A 22,495-nucleotide genomic window follows, 5' to 3' on the forward strand; every position below is an offset into this window, starting at 1 on the left:
CGCTTGAAGGGTGGAGGGTTGGGGAGAGCACAGTTCAATTTACAACACCCTTGTAATCCTTTTTTTTTCCAACTCACACACACACACATTCTTCCCCAAAGTTCTTTGTCCTAGACAATTAAACCCTTTTCCAGTCTCCAAAAGTATACCAGTTGGCTATCATTAGACATTAAATAGGCTTAGTTTACCAGAGAATTGAGGACATATTTCCATTAGAATATGCATGTGTCCTATGTGAATTGAGTGTCAGAAATGAGGTATCTGACTTAATGGAAATTATTATTAAATGATCCATATACAGTTATTTCTGATATTTCCTCTTCCATTCCACCAGAAAGGCTGTCTGAAGACAGTCTACATGCCTATAACCAGACCAGTAGAAACAAACAAAAAAAACTTTTAAAAAAGTTACTTATTTTTCAAAGGACTTTTTATTTGTATTTTTAAGTCTTCTAGGAGACCTTCCAAAGTGTTTGCTTTTGCATATTTTGTTTCAAGGTTATCACTTTATTCTTTTAATGTTTTTAGGAGTGGTGTTTTTGTTTTCCCATAATTCTACTCCATCATACCTCCATGATATATTCAATCTCTTCTTTATATGGTCTAAATGAGCCATAGATGTGGTTGTAAATATTTGATCAATGCATTTCCTCTTTTCTGGAAGCTTATTTTAAAAATAATAGGTTAACAGCGTTACATTGCCTTATATTCTCCTGTTTCTTGTCTTTTCTTTCAATAGTTCATTCCTTCAGTGAACAGTTTTTTCATTCTTGATTTCCCCACCTCATTTCAAATGGAACCACCAGGAAAATACCTGACTAAGCATTTTGACTTTGACCTTAAGGACAGATCAGGTGGTGGTGCAAGAGAACTTTAGATTCTTCCCATGGCGTGAACCACTTGGTCATTTTCTAAAGCATTTTGCAAAAGCTTTCGGAGACTTACATTTAGAGGTTAATAAGGAGGACCGGTATGATTATTAACATCAATTTTTACGGCTCTGTGCCTCCTATTAGCCTCTTGGGAGAAAAACTGCTAATCATTTTAAAAGATAATAGCAATCATCCAATTGTAATGAACACCATACGACAAAATAACCACTATGATTGGCATTAGAAGTTGTCCGGGCACCAGAGGTTAAACAGAATTGAGTCTGAAATATCCTAGGTTTCACACTGGCACAGATTATAATTGTTCTCTTCAAAATATTATTTTCGACACTTGTGCTCCTCCCATTCTTCCTCTTTCCAAGTATAGGTGGAAACCGTTTACTCTGCAACAGTTCTGGGAGTTGTTTTCATCACACCTTGTGAGCTCAACTTCTCATGTGGCATTCTTAATCAAGTGCACAGAAATGCCACTTATGTGCTTCATCATTCGAACATGGGCCGTGGGGGTGGACAGGCGTTAGAGTGAGGGTGGGTCTAACTGGAGATGCTCGAATGAATAGAGAGAGAATAGTAGCAGGGACAGGGAAAAGCAAGTGGTTCCTGGCTCTGCAAAGTATCCCCATTAAAGGGAGATGGTAGGAAGCCATGCAAGCATTATTGCTAAAGAGGAGGAAACTCGGTATTTTCCAGAAGATCAAGATTATATCTTACTTATCAAAAGCAAAATAAATAAATGGATAGATAGATAGATAGGGTTTGAGGCCATAGAAGTGACTGCCTATTGGCTAGACCTCCTTTGTACAGGCGAGATTATTGGTCAGTGCTTGCCATGCTGTGGGCGGGGAGGAGGGAACGTCACTGCCGTGGAGAATGCTGACTCATAGGCCGGGGTAAAATCCCATGTGGGTTTCTGGGACAGTTCTGGTTGTTGGCAGGAAACCTCAGTTCCTTGACTAAGGGCTCTTTCCATAGGCCCGTTGGAGTATCCTGCATTGTGGCAACTAACTGACTTGCCAAATGTCCTGGATTTCAACTGAGAGTGAGTTTCTCCCCCAAGAATTATTTAAAGACATGGTGAGCATCTGTGGTATTGTAGGGTTACTTGTTGCACTGCTAACCTCAAGTTCAGCAGTTTGAAACAAGTTGGGCCTGTTACAACTAGGGCGAAACTATTGCTGCCAGTGCTTAGTGGATAGAGGCCTGGGCTGCTGCTAACTGTCCTACGGTCACATTAAACAACCACCCACAACAAAGGATGATATCTAGCCCAAATGTTGAGTAGTGCTATAGTTGAGAAACCCAGTCCCATTGCAAGCAATCCAGGAAAACCAAACACTAAACCAAGGCTCACTGCCAATGAGTTGATTGTGACTCAGCGACCCTAAACAAAGAGGGTAGAAGTGCCTCCTGTGAGTTTCTGAGACCGTAACTCTCTACAGGAGTAGACAGCCCCAACTTTCCCCAGCAGGATGGCTGGTGATGTCAAACTGCTGAACTTGCAGTTTTCAACCTAGCTTGTAACCACCACACCACAGGGGCTCCGGTGGGAATTAGAGCAAGGTATGCATCACCATGTCTTTATTGAGCTGGCATCAGAAGTCAAACTCTGGAATCCCTGCAAAACCCTATTGGTTATAGAGTTCAGCTCTAGTCAAGGTGAGAAGGAAGTGCACATAGGCCAAGCATAACTAACAGGAAGCAAGAAATAGTCTGGATTATGTTGGAAGGTGGCTGTCACAGGAGTCTGTGTATAGAAAGGATGGCATTAGTTCAAAGCAAATTTTTAGAATTAAAACAACAACAAATGCTTCCGAAATATAGCAGTTATTCCAGATCCATATACTTTATTTAATTTGTTTATGAACATATATGTGTGTTTGTGTGTATGTAATTTACAAAATCAGAATCAGAAAATACTCTGTTAAAGTATTGAGAGAGTGCGAAGAGAAGGAATTTAACAAATTAAATTAAATAATAATGTGTAAATACCTTTAAATTAAGTAAGGGCCAGTGATGTAAATGTGAGAGCATTGTGTAAACCCCCAGCTATACTATTGGCATACAGTTGTAAAAGTTGAAGGTATACCTTAAGCAAGAGTGTCAAATGGTGAACTAAGGAAGCCAAACTAGAAGTGAGACTACATTACCCTCAGCTCCCTACGTGAAGACAGGAGTGTAGATGGCAGCCAGTCTAACGGTAGCATCAGCACAGCAAAAACACACCTGCCAAAGAATTCCTGGCGCAGCTTCTGCCTGGTTGACAAGGTTTGTCCTAGTTATAAATCCAAAAGTAAGCATCCATTCCTGAAAGGGACTTCAGAACGATGCGCTTTGGCAAACACTCGACTTGATTTTTAGGGAATGAGGATCCAACTGGTTAAGTGCGCAGTGTGAATGGCCCGAGGAATAGGATTCCTGAATTTTCAGGGTCTGAGAAAACAATCTTATGACTGTTAAAGTGATATTTTTAAAATACTATTTGATGTACTCTTACTTTGCCCATCTAGTGCGTTAGCCTCTTTAATAGTCCAAGTTTTGGCTTTTATTGTCTCTCCTAGTAAGACTGCACTTAATTGTAGAAAGGAGAAAAAGATCACCCACATACTCAGTACTCAGTGTGACTGAGAAGAGAATGACGCTCCCCAGGTGAAGACGGAGAGCAAAGGGAAGCAGGAGTCTGAGCACACACAGGGAGCAGAGGTACAGCAGGCTTGCACTCTCACCCTGCAGCCCGTCTGGTAACTTCCCTTCTGAGTCCGGTTCATTCGCTTGTGGCAGTGGGGGCAGCAGCAGTATTGCTTTTCCAGTACATTCCACCAGGACCTTCTCTCCTTCCCTATGTCACTACTGCTTATTCCTCAAGTGTGCATAGTAAGAAATACAGGGAGGATCACGGTTTTCAATTTGCTCAAAGGAAGAAGCCTGAAACTAACTTATGTTATAAACTAACGTATAATACACACTTATATAATATGTTTCAGGGTACCGGAGACTCCCAAATCTCAACTATAAGGAAAGCATGTATTAAGTCTTAAACAGGATAAAGACAAGATAAAGACAAAGACACATCATCTGATTGAGGAAGCCATTAACAACAAGGTCCAGTGGCATCCAAGGGTTAGCTGGGATACAAAGCTTTAAAAAGGACACAGAAGGGCAAAGGAAACTTCACAAAAGCATGACTGGCAGCAGATCAGTACCCCTTAGATACAGGGGGGACTACAGAACCAGGAATGAACCATGACTAGGACATGTTAAGTTAGACAGAGGTGCTTCAAGATGGTTCCAGGGCCTTCCAACTATGGCCATGACTCCAGGGCTATAGGATCCCCAGCCCTAAGCCCAGTGCAAAGACCCCCATCCAAGCTCCTAAGAGAAACTTCCCCTTCCTGGACTAGCTAGAGAGGGAGTGGAAGAAATCCACATTCCAGTGCACTCTGCCTGAGAGTAAGACTCCTCACATCCATTCCAGTGGTTGTAGTTAGGTGCCTCCTTGTGGTCCAGACTCGTAGCTGTCCCATGTCCAACAGAAGGAACCATGGCCTGGTCCTGTGACATTCTCACAATTGTTGCTATGTTGGAGCCCATTGTTACAGCCATTGTGTTAATCCATCTTGTTGAGAGCCTTCCCCTCTTTCACTGCCCCCCTACTATACCAAGCACGATGTCCTTCCTTCTCCAGGGGCTGGTGTCTCTTGACAACATGTCCAAAAGGGCCTCCATCCAGGTCCACAGTCAGAAGAAATTCAATGGAGGTTTATCTACCTGGGAACTGGGCAAATGGAGTTTGGGCTTTCACTGCCATCCATAAACAAACTCACTGCCAGCAAGTCCATTCCAACTCCTAGTACCCATGAAGGACAGGCTGGGACTTCCCCTTGTGAGTTTCCAAGACGGTCACTGTTAAGTGTAGTAGAGACCCTCATCTTTTTCTCAAAGAGCAGTCTATGGTTTTGAACTGCTGACTTTGAAGATAGTCCAATGCCCAACCATTTCACCACCAAATGTGGTGATCAGAATTTAAACTATATATATATATATATATATATATATATATATATATGCATTTGTGTAAATAATATTCAAATCTCTATTCAATCACTACATAGCTGTTAAAGATCCAAAGTGCATTTTAAGTAAAAATTTATTTTTTAATAAATAAAAATGTATGGACAAACTGTCCTCAGATAATTTAGTTTAAACACAGTTCCATATATTTATGTCTGAGATTTAAATACAAAGAAAATGGACTTATTTTTCTCATTATAACATACCTCACTAAATCAAAGTCTGAAAACCAGACACTGAATTGATTTATATTGTCTGTAATACTAATCTGTACCAGCCTTTTATAAATGTTGAAAAGTCACCCAGTGATTAACAAAGAAATGATTGAATACACTTATAGTGGTTGTCTGCTGGCAGTACAATGTTATAAATTTGTTAAGTACAAAATATATTTTAGTATTTTAATACTCTCGAAATCAAACCCAACGTCATCTAATCAATTCTGAGTCACGGTGACCCCATAGAACAAGGTAGAACTGCCCTTGTGTATTTCCAAACCTGTCACTTTTACAGGAGTAGAAAGTCCAGTTTTTCTTCCAGAGAGCAGCTAGTGATTTCAAACTGCTGGCCTTGAGGTTAGCAGCCCAATAAGTAACCACTATGCCGCTATTGGACTCAGAGTGGAGTAGTGGGTTACTTCATGGGCTGCTTAACCACCAGGTCAGCAGTTTGAGTCTACCAGTTGCTCCCTGGGAGGCAGACTCCATGGTCTCATAAAGAGGTACAGTCTCAGAAGCCCACAGGGACAGTGCTACCCTGTCCAGTAGTCATAGGTTTTAGCATCACTGAATGGCACTGGATTTGGTTTGGGTTTTTTCTGCTTCCATAAAACCTGACAACTGAAGGAGCACTTCTGCTCTGACCTCCAGGGTTCATATGAATCTGAATTGCCTCGATGGCAGTAAGTTTGTGTGATTTCATGGTGGCTGTTTTGTACGGAAGTAAAATCTTGAGACAACAGTGATATCGTGTGAAATAGGTCACAAATGAGATAACGAGAATGATAAAAAGATGCAAGTGAAGATACATTTCTTCCTTTGAAGAATAGTATCGTTCGCATACCCTCAGTGGTCTATCTTGTGCATCAAGGATCCTCACGTGTATCTATCTGTGCTGTGAAGGATACGGATACAACACGTAAACAAGTAGACTTCTCTGTGCATCTGACACCATTATTTCCTAGTCCCCTACTAAATTCTCTTAGCACAAAATAAGATGAAGGAAAGCAAAGGAAAGGAAAATGTGATAAAACATGTTGAACCCCAGAGAACGATTGTTCTCTAATAAATCATTTTATTTTTTTTCTAAACAATTTTATATGATAAAATTTGAAGTATTATGCAATTATGTTCAAGTAATAGACTTTTCCAAAGTGATCTTATTGTTTGAAATCCTTTTGAGTGAAATATAATTTGATTGTATATACTTCTACTACCCATTGCCATTGAGCTGATTTTGACAGGGACCCCACAAGACACCTTTAAACTGCTTTGTAGCGTTTTTCAAGGCTGTATCTTCTTGGGAGTGGCTCTCACCTGGTCTTTCCCCCATTGAGTGACTGCTGGGTTTGAATTGCCAACCTTGTGCTTTGCAGCCCAATATAGTACCCATTGTGCCACCGGACGCCTTACTTCTTACACAGCGTTTGATACATTTATAAAAACTAATCACTGTGCATCTAAAAACAATTTCTCCCCTTAACAGTTTGGCTAATCCATTTTTAAAAGCTATGTTCAAGATTTTCATTGGCAGGGATATGAATTACATAAACCCAAACCAAACTCACTGCCATGGGGTGATCTCCAACCCAATGACACGATAAGGCAGAGGAAAGTGGCCTTTCATAATGGATTTCTGACACTGGAAGCAAATCTTTATGGAAGCAGATTGCCACTCTTTCTCCTGTGGAATAGTTGGTGGGTTCAAACCGCTGACCTTGCCATTCACAGCCCACTGTGCCATGAATTAATTATAGCCTGCAGTATAGTTCCAATACCATGGTTACCAACTGGTCTTAAGTGAGATGCTTGCTTTCAGACAAGTCATTGGCAGTTATAATAGGACATGCTTAAGCAATAGAAATATGCTTAGTTTTTACTTGTTTTGTGTTCCATCCCAGACAACTAGGCTTATCCAGTGCTCTATTTGGAGAAGTAATCATCATATATGTATTTGAAAAACTTGGATTTAGGTGTACATAGTATACTCTTGGCTCATCTTATTTTCTTTCATATTCCACACAAACACTAGGAAATTTTCTCACAAAGAAGAGTCTAATTCACTAACGTGTTAGTATTAACAGAGGGGATTTTTAATGTCATACAAGATAGAGAACATGGAAGCGTGAAACCATCTCCAAAACGCTAGCAATGTAGGCCTTAACTTTGTGTCTACGTCCCAAACATGTTTGTTATTTTATTGAATTGCTGTGTACTAAATTTCATGTGGGTTATTATAGATCGGCTGCATGATTAGGTCTGAATTTCAGAAATGCTGCTTCATCTCTTCCTTTCTTAAATCGAAGACTGCATTTGTTAGTATGCTGCATAGTGAGGACAAAGACCTGGACTCAAGAGCTCGCATTCTGGGCATCTCACTGGGACTGTCTGAGCTTCTGTTTTCTCCATGAAGTTAAACAACTACTTCACGGTCTTAAGGATTAAACAGCTAACTGGAATTATATACAGTGTGCTCTATAGGAGCTCTGGTGTTGCTGTGGGTAAGCATTGGATAACGAACTACAAGGTCATTGGTTCAAGCCAACCAGCCACTCTGCGGGATTGAACGATGTGGCTGTCTGGCCCTATAACCATTCATGTTGCCTCAGATGCTCTATCTGGGTTCACTGTGAGCTGGAATTGACTAGTGGGTCACCTTAATTATGTGTTTACCTTGTCCTCCAGGTGTAAGTCATTGCCTTTGACTAGTGAAAGTTGCTTACGTTAGCTTTCAATATGATTGTGCAACCTTAAATGCTTACTTTATATTATCTTCATATACAAGTTTGCAGCTACTTAAGAGCTACTTAAGAGTCTGAAGTATTGCTGTGTATGTGAATGAAACAATTATAAAATGTGTTATTTCCAGAATTTTCAATTACCAACATCATTTATCAGTTGAACAAATAAAAAGTAAATTGCTTTCCTTACAGTTTGAGGACTTAATTGATAAGAGTGCCATCTCCAATGCTTTCTTGACCCTGAAAGCTACTTTGTTTGATGTGTAAATTATTCATTTATAAATTTTAATGAATATTTTATTTGTTAGAATAGGGTGAGTCATGCTAAGCTTTTAAACAAATTTCTTCTGAATCGTGAAAATAAATAAAAAACTAGAAAAAGCCTTATATCCACACTTTATGTCTCATGCTCATAATGATCAGAATACATGTCAGAAACAGTCTGTTTTTATTTTATAGTCGTGGCTTTTAAATATTCACCTAGACAAATGAAAAATAATTAACATAAATTGGGAGAGTATTTTTCCCTACTACATGAGTAATAATCATTTGGAGTACCAACTCATTAGTAAACTATTAAAACAACCAAATGTGAAATAATATCATATAATAGTTCAAAAATAGTTTTCCAGTTACCAGCATATGGATTTGAGTTCTTATTCATATACCATTTAGCCTGATCACACAATGAAAAGGCGATCTGGAGTGACTTGATATCAAGTTTGGAACCGTCATTTCTTAGGTCTACAGCCTTGCACTTCCTGGCTCCTCATCAGCTGTGCTGCCTTGGATGAAGGAGAGGAGCACGGTTCCAGTGGGCCTCTGTCTAAGTATTGCTCTCAGTCATCTCTTCGCAGCGCGTGCCTCCTAGTTCTAAGCCCTTCCTATGAACACACACATGCCACTGCGCCCACACTCGGAGCAATGGCGTCGGCTTCATCGAACCGCGCTCGCCCTCTGCACCCACTCACCACTCACCTGCTGCTTCTTTGGTGCTTTTTTAACACCTTCTCGGATAACTCCGGGAAGGTATTCCTTCCTTTTTTCCTGCACAGGCAGGTGAAACTGCTGTACATTTCATTTCTTTTACTCTACACAAAAGCTCTTGCAAGAGCCGTGATGCGGTCAAAGGAATTTCTAGCAGTGTGCAGACCGAGTCGGCAATCTCCCGCGGAAGGGAGGAAACAGGTGTACCGCTCTGTAGAGGGCAAGGTGCCTAGAAGTACAACTGCATAGTATGTCGTCAAGAAATGTCCTGCCTGACAGACAGGACGTCTAAGCAGAACTGCCAAGGAGAGCCTGATTCCTTCGCTTGCCACCGAATCTGTTCTTGAATTTCTTTCTGCATTTGCATGTGTTCGTGTATTGTTAATAGTAACTGGTATGTCACGATGAAATTTCAAAGATTAAGGTAATATTTATTACTTTTGTCACCACCTTATAATAAAGATGCCTTTTAGAGGTTTTGTGTGATGTTCCATTAAAGTATCTAAGGCAGCAGTTCTCAAACGTCAGCATGCACGCATCAGAATTACCGGTGAGTGCTTGTTTTAGAACATGGGGTTCTGAATCCTACCTCCAGAGACCCGACATCCTACTCCGAGGACCACCGTGCAAGAAGCGCCCCTTTGTACCATAGAAAAGGGTGGAAGAGTGTGCAATAGATCTGGGTGTTTCCTAACTGAGGCCTCATATGATGCTGGCCAAGTCAATTCACATTTTCAAATGGAATGACCCAGAAAGAATCGTTCCCCTGGTGTTTTTAAATGCCAAAGTAAATTTAGCGAAAGTATAGAGAGGCATGACAATCAACCCTGTTCTTTGGAGGTTAAAAACAATCTTCTGACATCATTCATTCTTTTATGGTGATAAAATCTATCTCAAAATAAAGAGGCACAGTGCAATGTATAAAATTGCAAGACTCTTACTCGTTATATCATTTATATTGTGTTTTGCATTTTTCTGGATAGCTGAGTGCACATGAACTTGACTATATCCAACAACAACAACAAAAGTTTTATAATGCATAGTTGGACGTGACAATATGTTGTTAGTGAACCAAAAACTGTGATGTTCTGGTTGAATGTTGGCTGGTAAGTGAACTTGATGAAAGATGTCTGGGTATATACCTGTGTTTTCCTAGGCCTTTTGGATCAGCCTTGCCTTATCACAGCTTATGTTCTAATGATCGTTGCAGGATGAAGTGGCACAGCCACTGAACCTATCAGCTAAACCCAAGACCTCTGATGGCAAATCACCCACATCACCCACCTCTCCCCATATGCCAGCTCTGAGACTAAACAGTGGGGCAGGCCCCCTCAAAGCTGCTGTCCCAGCAACATTAGCCAGCCCTTCCGCCAGAGTTAGCACAATAGGTAAGTTCCGTTTCTTTTGTTGTTCTTCATTTTCTGTTTATGGCAATTGAATGAAATCGTCTGAAAATAGCAAAATCTGCATACCTCATGTAGGGCTTGGGCTTTGGAAGAGAATTTCAATCTAATGAACCTGTTGGGTCTGGTTTTAAAAGGCAAAAGATATTTCAAACTCAAGTGTAAGTTCCAGTGTCTTAATTGTATTGTTTCTGTTTGTGTAGCTGATGCCCACCAATATATAAAAATTAGGTTTAAATAACTCGTCACAACGATTCCAGTTATGGAACCGATTTCCATTTTTGTGGTGCATGCGAAGTATATATGATTGTGAAATACCTTCTTCCTGGTTCAGCAACCAGCCATCAGAATGTGATTTATTCATTTCCATTCTGTTTTGGATACACTTGAACCTATCAAAGTATTCCAAAAAGTAATGAACTTCAATTCTTCCTACTTGATGTTTAAGTAAACAAACACTCGATAATATTTTTGTATACTGACTTTTAAAAATCGATGGCATGCTTTTAATTAACATATAAATTAGACTGTCAAATATTTATTTACTTCAGCCTACATTTATCGATACGTTTATTATTTGCAAGGCACTGTGCTAAGCACACAGTTATAAAGAGACCAGCGTGCAAGAATGCCGAGGGGCTTATAGGCTCATTGGGAAAAATCCATCTATCTTAAGTGTAAATCAGCAATTTTAAGTTTGATTCCATAATGCAGGTGTAACCTCACAATTATAGAGAGAAGAGCGTTGAATTCCATTCAGGAGAGATCAAGAGAGGATAAGTTGAAAATAGCCTAATTCTAAATGAGTCTTGGTGAGGAGATACATTTTTAGGCATTTTAGGCTGTAAGGAAAACTAGAGGGAAACACCAGAATATTTTTCAGATTTGTGCAGTTTGGGCTAAAGTACAAAATGGTATTTGCTGGAAAATAATGGGTAAAAAAATTGAAAGAGGCAACTGGAATCCAACTGTAGCGATCCTTGAAGAACCTCTTAAGGAATTTTGACTTTTTCTTTCAGCAGCAAGGTAATCAGGACTTTAAGGCAAGTTAACATGAGGGAATCGATTGTTTTATTGTAGCGCTAACACATATGTAAACGACACATGTATGTAAAAAGTACATGAGATAGAAAAAAATGAGAAAGGAAAAGAGGCAATAAAGTGAAGAGAATTTGTTAAATAAGAATTGGCATGACTCAAAAAAGAACAGAGAGGAGGAGAATCAAGTGGGAGACATGGAAGCCCAGAAATCTGAAGTTATTCAATCAGTAGAATTGTAGCTCCATTAATTACAAAATGGGATAGATAGGGACAACGTGATAAATATAAAAATGCATCCTTGTGGACAGTTGAAGTCCAAGGAACCATTAAGGTGGAGATGTTCAAAAGAGAGCTGCAGATGTGAAGTCGGCTGTGTAAAAGAAGTGCTGAAATTTTCCTTATGGAACGTGTTCATTATGAAACGCAAAGCTACGAGAGTGAGTACACCCGAAAGACTGCGAGATAAGAAGTGAATTACAGATGTCACCTATTGAATAGGCAGTGAACTCGAGTTTGGGCAGTGGAAAGCAACCATGTCAGGTTTAAGGTCAGGGTCTGGGAGCGGAGCTGGGCAGTTCGGGTTCGTCCATGATCATAGTCATGCAGTGTCTGGCACTTCTTCTCTAGGAGTTGAGGATCTACTTTCATAATAAAATAAAACAAAATAACTCACATGCCTGGCTTCAGAAACCTCCGTGCCTTACTGATTTTCACCAGGACACCTCAGCTTCTTGGCAGATAGACCAGTCTCTCCACAGAGCTCACGTTCCCCAAGTGAATGACACAAGGAGAAAGAACCAAGGGAGAGCACTTGCGTCTTTGACCACCCGGGCTCCGGACTCGCACGCCATCAGCGTGTTACCATTCTGCTCATTATCATAGAATCATGAAGCCCCTCGGGAGCTCCAGGAGAGTAGAAGTAGGCCCCAGCTTAGAAAGAGAGAAAGATCAAAGAATCTACAGAAATATTTGTTAAAGTACCAAACTTTTTAAGGTGGAAAAGCTCTTGGAAAAATAGGCAATAGTTAAATGATTGAAGAATAAAAACAAAAGGCAGAGTGCACCATAGTAACCTGGGGGAAATGGGAAGTTCTGCAGGGGTCGGGTGACTTGACTGTGTTAGTTGCCTTCTTCAGGGCAATTGAAGAATGTGATGAATAAGCAAAAGTCTTAGCATTTATCTCGAGCTAAACTGATTCATACAGAGACATTTTGTTCAAATGGCTGAGAATTCCAATTGCAAAAAAGTGAAGATTTGGAGGAAAGAAAGTACAGTTGATGGTGTAGACCTATACTTTTGTAGATATGGTGGCAATGGTAATTAGGTTGATAAGGCAAATTGACTGCAGTGGAAAATCTTCTGTCTATGTATCCATCAAGTCGGAAGAGGAAGAAGAGCCCAAGAGGTGACGACTATCCATGAAGAGTACAAAAATAAAAACTGGAGTAAACAGGTGATGAAGAGATTATACTCAGCAAGAGCAAAGTCTCTTCTATTTCAGAAGGAAACGGGAGAGGCAAAGAGTTACAGAACAATTATAGGATGGACAGAAAAAGTGTTGAAAGGATGTTCTTAAACAATTGGATTTCTACCAAGTAAGCTTTGAGATGATTTGCTGAGAGGAGGTCAGTCTGAGCCAATACAAAGTAGTCAGAAAGAATGCGTGAAAACTGACATTTTGAGAGGTTTGACAAAGGTTTGGAATACATGTGTGATTCTTCACACGGTTTCATTTTTGTGGTCTCTCAGTAACTCAGCTGCGTATCCTACATAGGCACCAAGATAAGATTAGGCTTGGGTGTTAAGTACTGAACGGTGAAAGAGCATTTTAGTTGACAAAAAGTTTTGACTTCTTTAAAAAAATGTATTGAAATCTTTAATATGCTTGAAGGCTCCTACATATCACAGCGTCAGTATATGTGCCACTTCTGTAATGCTATTGGAACCGGGATACTGAACAGAATAACTAATGTTTGCATTTTCATCACATGTTTGTTTACTTTAGTCTTCTCAAGGACGAAGTATGACAGAATGTACTTTAGGAAGCCAAGAATATATTTAATGACATTTATCTTCTGACCTATTTCACTACTAAAACTTCTCCTATTTTCCCTGGAAAAGTCCCAGCAGTGCATACACGTCCCTCCTATTTTTCAAGGATTTGAGGCCACTGCGATTTACTTTTCTCTTTTCAACAAATGCAGACGCTGAAAGCTGAAACTATAATGAGTAATAATGCAGTTGGATAAAAGCTGTGAGGATTAATGGTGTTGCAAAGGTCACCTCTGAAAGAAGAATTGATGTGTTATGCCATTAATAAACTACAGACACTGTAGACCAAAAGATAACACAGTTAAGTTATCTTTAATGACATGGGGCTCTTTGCCATATTCTGTTAGCTACAAATATGGAGAGTGACTTTTTGAGGTGGGTGACCAGTACGACAGTGCATTCTATGAAAATGCTTTTGATATGGTACGCAAATGGTAGGCAGTGCCCAAGAAACGGAATCCTAAAAAGACATGAATAGTTCAGAAGGATAATGGATAATTTTAGAATCTTTTGACTACGTGTTGTCTTTTCCTCATTGATCTTTTCCACCTCTGTTGTACATATGTATAACGCTTTTAACTTTTTTCAAAGCATTTTTAAATCCTATTATTACTCTGGCTATTCTACAATTAAAGACCCTTAACTCCATAAAACAGATATACATATCATCTTGTACAAACATTCTTTCATAGACAAGGAACAGAGGCCTATCGAGGCTGATGCTCCCCAGGGACTCGACGTGAATGCCTGTCAGAGTGGGGACGGCGCTATAATGCCAGAGAGAGATGTCCTTTGTTTTCATTTTAATACATGAAGAGTACAAGTTTACGCAAGCATAATAGACACACAGTGACCCAACCAGAGGGAGGGAAGTATTTTCAAGTTCTTTAATTTAGTGTCTTCTCTATATATCATCAACTAATTGATCAGATGAAGAAAAGTATTACTTGGAGCAGTTCGTATGTTTTAAATAAGGAAAACTTTTTGTGAGGGTAAGTGATTGAACAAAGATATTACAGTAACTTCATAGACAATCACTGCCTTGTCAGGTAATAAAGGCTCTCTCTGAGCCATTGCCTCTAATAGTTACACAGCACGCTATAGCTTGTAAATTGTTTTTCATTTAGGTGTCTAAATAATTCTCGTACACTTTCACAAATGAAGAAATATAAGGTCAAAATATACAGTGACCCTAGAGAACAGAGTAGAACTGCCCCACATGTGTCACCACTGTGCCACGGGACTTTGATTACATTTCAGGGTATCAAAATTTGGAAAATCATAAATGGCCGTAAAAATATAAGGGAAGATAATTTATAGACAAAACCCTGAAATACATATGCCCTTAATTTGATGTGTGTGGCTGAAGCATCTCATATAAACTAAATAAATACTAAATAAGAATGTGAACTGTCCGTGCATTTTCGTAGACGCCTGTGATAAAAAGGCAGGCTTCTGTGAGATGGAGACAGAGAGAATCAGTGGAAGCACAATGACAAAAGGAGATGCATAACTTCTTTGGTGCTACTTGTTCATTGTGCGCTTTTCATAATTCATACGAGATGACTGAAAACACCACGAATTCGACTAGGCCGATCTTCGTCTTCAGAGTGACATTTTACTATAACACGTTGAAGATGTTTTCTGCCACAGATTTGCCCAATGTGTCATTGGATTTCCACGCACACTGACGATGGATCCAAATAAAATAGAATCCATGACAACGTCAAGCTTCGCTTCACTCCTCATGGCATTGCTTATTGCTCCAGGAGTGAGGTTTTTGGTTTTCTCTAATAGAAGGGTTTTCCATACTGAGGGCTGCAGTCCTTCATCTTCCAGCGCCCTCCTCACTGGCACCACTCAGATGTGAGTCCTGTGCTCTCCAGTGTTCCTGAGCCATCCTCCAGTACTGATGGTGTTCTCATCTCCATAGAGACAGCCAGCCTCTTGGGTCATTTGCTCACCTATGTATACAGTTAATAACTACAGTGAGTCTTGTACTTACCTATACTTACAAGTAAAAGGCACATCTTTCCTGAGTTTCAACCACCAAGTATCCTCTTGTTCTGTTTCAAAGACTGCCTCTTGATCTATGTACAAGTCCTACTGGAGCAAAATCAAGTATTCTGGAATACCTATTCTTTGCCATATTATCCTTGATTTTTAAAGACCTATGCAGTCTAATACCATTGCATGGTCAATAAAACACAAGTAAACATCTTTCTGGTGGTCTGTATTTTAGCTATTCAATGACATCCCTCATACTAGGTTATGTTATGACTGTGGGTTGAATTCTCTGTTGGCTAGCTACCTGTTGACGCACTAATACGATGGTTTTGGAGTTACCAGCAACAAAATTTTACTTGTATCTAATATTACTGATATTTCCCACTAATTGCTGCATTTCTATGGGTCATATTTCTTTGTAGTAAACCTAAATATGAATCTCTTTCAGTTAGTTGGACAGGTAGCTCTGTTTCAATATCTTGGCATGCAGGAAAGAGGGCTTCCAGTGCTGTATCCACTCTGGATTCTGTCCATTCCTGAAACGTATTAATTTTTTCTGTCAGTTCCTTCAGTGTAGCTTAGGTATCATCCCTCAACAGCATTGGGTGATGATCATATGATAACTTAAAATGGTAAATATTGACCATTTTTTCTGTATTATCTCTCTGTGCATCCTTTTCATTTTCTTTTGCTGTCAGCATTATTCAATATTTTTTCCCTTCAATTGTTTCAGTTTGAGAAAAGCTGGGCATATTATTCCCTCTTGGCTTCCTACCTCCGAGTGTTTACATTTTTCTTTATAATATTTTACTTCTCTTCTTAAGTTCCCCCATGGAAATTTAATCTTCTGTTCTGCTCTTTTACTTATAATTTCTTTCATTTGTTTTAGCTACTCTGTGCCCAGTGGGAGGAAGTTGAGGCTTTCTACTATCATTAGGAGTTAGTCTGTGAAGCCCACGGGTACAGTTCTACCCTATAGGGACTCCGTGAGTCCGAATTAACTTGATGGCAGTGGGTTTGGCATTGTTTTAAGATGTATGTACCTGGCTCTGGTTTGGCCACTGCGGTGAGTTCGTTTCAAGGTCCCACCAGTTTCAATATGAGTTTGAGTTCCACATTTTTCTTCCACTTTATCCAGGATCTTCTAATATGACCCCTTTCAGAAAAGTTGGTCATCGTAGATAGGCATCATCTAGTTCTTATGATCTCAGGATCCTAGAGACTAATGATCAGGTAATCCATTGGTCCATTAGATTAGTTTTTGCCACCTCTGTGTTTTGTTCCATTGTGTCTCTAATGCTGTTATGAATTAAAACTGACTTAACAGCACCTGGTGGTGTCAGGGAGTACACACTGGGCTGCTTACTGCAAGGTTATCAGTTTGACCCCATCAGGCGTTCCGTGGAGAAATGATTGATTTTCTGCTTAGAAATTGAAAGGAACAATTCTATTGTGTCCTGTAGGGTCACTGTGAGCTGAAGTGCATTCAAAGGCAGTGAGTTTGTTTTGTTGTGGTAGTAATAATAACAAAAACTGGCTATGTTACAGAATTCTTCCTTGAAGTGATGACGTTCAGCAAAGTCCAAACACACGAAAAAGAAATGATATTTAAGTGAAGAGACCTGCCCCATTGGCAGAGAGGGTAGAGGAAGGGTTATTTTTTAATAGGAAATATTAAATATTTAATAGGAAGTGCTGGACTCATGGCAGGAGGTCACTCATGAAACATAAATGGAGCTGATATTATGTGAGGGGAATCCAGCCCCTCACACATCATCATGGGTCCAGTGGCACAATACAGTGATAATAAGCAAAGATTATAGTAAAGTCATAGAGAGCATGAGAGATAGAAGAAAGAGAAATAATAGAGTCAGACACATTTCATGGTAGCAACGCTCACCTCAGCCTCACTTGGTGGTCCACATGGAGAGAGAGATATTTAATCTAGCCAAGGCTTTTATATTCTCTGGGGACATGCAGGCCCCCTAATTATAGGTGAAGATATAATGTCATAGAAAAGGGTTGCGCTATAGGTAATACAGTAATGGAAGGGGTGATCTAGGGGTATCCACGCAATAGAAAGAGGAGGGATTGGGAGTATACATGTGGCAAGATGGGAATATCCTAGATTCAGGATGGCAGCTTAATTTTGGATGTCACTGAGCTGGTTTGACCTGGGTCAACTATAGCGACCATTATCAGTAGGGTGTGAACTCCACCTACAGGAACCAAATCAATGACTGCAAGCCTTTAGGGAGAAGTAGCCCATTGTCCTTAGCAGCAGGGAGCAGGTCTACCCATTGTGGGACTGGACAGTAGTCTGGCAGCTGACAGCCTTCAGGGAAGTAACTTGACAATTATTTACCATTAGCTGCAAGCAGTGTCCTAAGTCTAACATATATTTGTGGGAGACGATTTGGGAGAAATCTTTCTGTTTCCCACATCACCAGTGAAACATAAATGGAGCTGATATTCTGAAGAGAGTTCTCGTTAAGTGTTTGGAATGTATCCCATAAGGATGCTTTAGAGGCACATTACAGAGTGCCTTTTTCCAATATGCTTGGGGAAGGTTGCATACCACAATTCTCTTTCAAAATATTTAAAATCTGACGTACTGACATTTTTACAGATTTTTGAGAATTTAGGCCTTGAAGAAACCTGTTGAGTTAGCATTCTCAACATTCATATTTGAGTAATTTATTAATTTTTCCCAGAAAAGTACAGATCATCATTTTCTGATATCCTTCTTAAACCAGTAGAATACCAAAAGATGAGGTTTCATTTCAATCAAATACAGTAACACAAAAGCAATTGTCTGGGTGGAATATTTTGGAGTATTTCCTCTGGAAGCAGAATAGGAAATTAATTCAACCCATATGAGACTAAATATAAGGAAATCAGTAAGCAAGCACCCAGTTAAGATATGCAAAAGCACTTCCTTTTAGAAAAACTAAACAAGGCTAGTCCTCATTAGACAGAGGTAAACACCCAAACCCCGAATTTGCTGCCATAGAGTTCATGCCAACTCATAGTGACCCAAGAAGACAAGGTAGAACTACCCCTGTGGGTTTCCCAGATGGTGACTCTTTACAGTAGAAGGCCCTTTCTTTCTCACGCAGGTCTGCTTGTGATTTTGAACTGCTGACCTTGTGGTTAGCAGCCCAGTGGGTAACCACTACGCCACCAGGGCTCCTGACAGGCAAAGATTAAAGATGTCCTAAATCTCCAACTTTCCCATGAACTATTTAGGAAAAGGCTCTCGTTATTGTGACTGTTAGTAAGTCCAATATCCAAAATAGAGCTGTCTACCAAGAGGACTCTCAGGTCAGATAATAGGCCATAATTCAAATCCCAAGAAATACAGGTCAGGGAAAGGGAAAAATAAGCCATTTGCAGGATCCAGAGCCCACAGTGAAATGTCCAAAAGTCAAAGGATATCACCTTGCTCACTCAGGAAAGAGACATCCTGGGAAGAATGGCTTTGATGGAGGTATAGACCATCTCAAGGCCAGCAAATCAATTCTGACTCATTGTACCCTGTAGAACTGTAGAACTCCCCCTTTGGGTTTCTGAGGCTGAAATCTTTATAGATCTTAACAGCCTCATCTTGAACACCCTGGTGGGTTTGAACTGCTGATTTCATGGCCAACAGCTCAGTGCACAGACGCACTATGCCACCAGAGTTCCTGCTGCAGACTGTATCCGCAAGGAAATAAGAGATGAGGACTCAATGTATATCCCGCCCTAGCATCAGCTTAAGATAAGGAAGACCAAAGAATTGATGCATTCGAATTACGGTACTGGCAACAAATATTCAAACTACCGTGGATTACTGAAAGAATAAGCAACTCTGGCTTGGATGAAGTACAACTGGAGTGAATGCTCCTTAGAAGCAAGGATGGTGAGACTTTGTCTCGCGTACTTTGCATATGTTATCAAGATAAACCAGAAGAGGGGCCGTGAGAAAGAAGACGACTTTGACACAGTGGCCGCAGCAGGGCCTCAAACGTGAGAACAGTTGAGAGGACGACTCGGGAGCAGACAGTGCTGTGCTCTGCTGTGCACGGAGTTGCTATGAGTTCGAATTGACTCTGTGCATCTAACAATAGTCACACTCCTGTTTTATCAACAAAACAGACACCCTCCTCCCAAATGGGATTATTGTGCCACAGGCTGTAATTTACAAGGCATCCCCAAAGGGAGAACTATGCTTCGAACTAATTGCCAGTGAATCTATTGCAACTCACAGTGCCCCTCGCAGGCAGAATTGAACTGCTCCTGCAATTTCGAAAACTGTACATCTTTACAGGAGTAGAAAGCGCCATCTCTCTCCCACAGTATGGCTAGCAAGGATCAGATGAAGTAATTAACTACATCTCTAGAAGTGAATTGGCTTAAACAAAAGCAGTGACCGTAGAGATGGCGAAAAATCAAAGCTTGTTTAAGAGAAAATAAAACTTGAAGTACATGTAGGCTGAGAGGGTGCTGAGCCAAGGAGGAAACTTCTCTGTCACGACTGGGTTACCCTTTGTATGCATGTAGTGAAGCAGGAGGAGCTGTCTTAGTTGACTCTCGACTGTCCAGATGGAGAGCTAGAAGTAGTTATGGGATGCAAAACGAGCAGAGTGAGCCCATGGAGAACAATGAGTTCCTTCCTGGACGTGTGGCATGACAGATACTTCAGGAACATTCCAGTAGAGAAATTCATTATAAATATGCATAGAGAGAGAAATCAGAAAGAAATTTAAGAAGGCAATTGATATCTTACAGTATCTGGAAACTCTCCACAAAGTCATCGAAACACCCTTTAACCCAAGGGTAGCGTCCTGTGTTCTAGCTCCATCCTTGAATCTTCCTAGCATTTGGTTTACCTAGGGGGAGTTATCTCCATCTCAGAAGAGACTAATGAGACTTAGAAAAGGCTTTTGAAGAATTCAAACAATTTATCTAGTAGACAGCAAAGATAAGATTGTAATTAGGGCTTTCTCAACTTCGAAACTCGTGCTCTTCCTGAGAATTAAAACCTGTGATCAAAATCTCAGGACAAGGGGGTGGAAACAAGGAGGGGCAAGGATCCAGTCAGAGAAGAGGACCCAGTGCTATTATGAGACATGAGAAAGGAGGAGGTTTCAATAAAATGGGAAGAGTCCATCAGTCTGGGAGGGGTAGAAAATGTCTCTTGGATTTGGCACTTGAAAGACCGAGGGAAACAGAAACAAGATTGCACGCAGTAGACAAGGATGGAATGGAAAACTAGGAGATAAGTCTTTGGGGAGCTTGGTTGAGAAAAGAAAGAAAGAAGGTAACCAGAAGAAAACACAGAATCCAGGGGCACTTCTTTTGTGAGAAGGTAGAACCCCAAGTCTGTACTTACAAATTGAGGTGAGTAGAGAGTAGGGTAGACGATATGCATGGGAAAATGAAATCTCATAGACCAAACGAGAAAAGAAATAATCAATGACCCATGTCATTGCTAGTCAGTCAATTCCAACTGATAGCAACTCTAGGGCAGAGTAGAGCTTCCTGATAGGGTCCCAGGCCCTGATCTTTATGGAGGCGGACTGATGCCTCCCACAGAGCAGCTGGTGTAATATAGCCACAGCCCTATCGGTTAGGAGCGCAGTACTTCAGCACTGCACCACCAGGACTCTGCTTCTCCTGGAGAGATGCCAAAATCTAGAATTCAGTGATTTACCGTAAATTAAAGTACAGATACATTTCACAGTAATAGGAGGTGATGGACAGCCAGATGGGGATGGATTCCAAGTTAGCATAGTGTTTGGGAGGGGGGCAGCTGGAAGATCCAAATTCTCCTTTACAGATCCTTTCAAATCAAGTCAAGGCCCTTTGTTGAGACAGGGAGGGAGTCTGTGGATTGGAACTTCAGTTCCTATGAGGAGAACAAAACGTCAAGAACGTACAAACAATCCTACGAAGATCCAACCTGTACCAGCTAAATGGCTTTGTGATTTAATACAATGGACACAAATGCTAGGATAGCGTACTGCATTTTAATTAAAATTCAAGAGTCTCTGAAAGCAAGAATGTTAATTTTCCTGTGAATACTTATTTTCATCCATGCACAAATAAATATACTCCTCAAATTGGAAATAGCCATTACAGAACATAGGTCTGTCAGTTTGTCACCCCCATAATAATTTATATTCCTCTTGTGTCTATATTAATCATTTTTCTACACAATGTTATCTTGGCAGCCACTAAAAAGCATAAAGAATTCATGCCTTCATTCAGTTGCATGTGCCAAACCTTTTGAAATATATTTGTACTCTAGAGGGGCTCAATAGACTACCTAGAAACCAAATAGACTACATAAAACATGATGCTGCTCTGTGCATAATACCAGTTAGAGAGTACGAAAATCAACCTGCTCCTTTAACACCCTGTTAAGTGAACATACACTGCACCCATCTCAGTACACTTAGAAATGCGTTTCTTTTTTAGAGTAATATTGTTCATAACCAGAAAAAGTTCAAGAACAAGTTTTTAGGAAAGTTGTTCAGGAGATAGAAGGTGTAATACAGCCATCTTCTGTAGTAAATATCAAGGCATGGTCTAGGTCTAAATAGTTGTTGTCAATTCACATTTTATTTATAATGACCAGAAATCTGTTTCATTCTTTAAACAATTTCCAATGACTTAACTCTTGAAGGTAAGAGAGCAGCTCTGAGGCTCCCCTTTCTGTCTCCTATGCTCCATTTATCTTTCTGCCTCAAAGAAATCAGAACACCACGTCTAATTAGGTTATGAATAGGGGCAAATAGACAGATCATTTAGAACTCACCCAGCACTAAAACACTGCGCTAAGCTGACATCAGTTTCTTCAATAGAAATGTTTTAAGCGACAAGAAAATATTCCATGTTTTTTTGGCAATCAGATAGAAGTGTCTAGCAATACAACGAGAATACATAATCTGACATGATTAGACAAGGCTCTTTAGTACCAGAACATTCATAATTGAGACAAAGAACGAGTAGTAATAACACTTTCCTAACACGGCAGTTAGCCATTGTATATTTCCTTTCTTTAATCTTAGTGTTTTTCAACAAATCATGGGATTTAATAGCG

At 40.1% G+C, this 22,495-nt stretch overlaps 1 protein-coding gene across 5 annotated transcripts in view; it reads left to right on the forward strand.

Moving 5' to 3' along the window:
• The window catches only part of SOX5 (SRY-box transcription factor 5), a 1,186,854-nt gene that overhangs the window by 1,124,632 nt on the left and 39,727 nt on the right, over positions 1 to 22,495 (forward strand). For all 5 annotated transcript variants that reach the window (XM_075551990.1, XM_075551991.1, XM_075551992.1 and 2 more), the window contains one exon: positions 10,115 to 10,292. In XM_075551990.1, coding sequence (XP_075408105.1) covers positions 10,115 to 10,292 — 178 coding nt within the window. The remainder of the gene's footprint in view (positions 1 to 10,114; positions 10,293 to 22,495) is intronic.

This window comes from Tenrec ecaudatus, chromosome 6 (assembly GCF_050624435.1).
Source record: "Tenrec ecaudatus isolate mTenEca1 chromosome 6, mTenEca1.hap1, whole genome shotgun sequence".
Classification (NCBI taxonomy): Eukaryota; Metazoa; Chordata; class Mammalia; order Afrosoricida; family Tenrecidae; genus Tenrec; species Tenrec ecaudatus.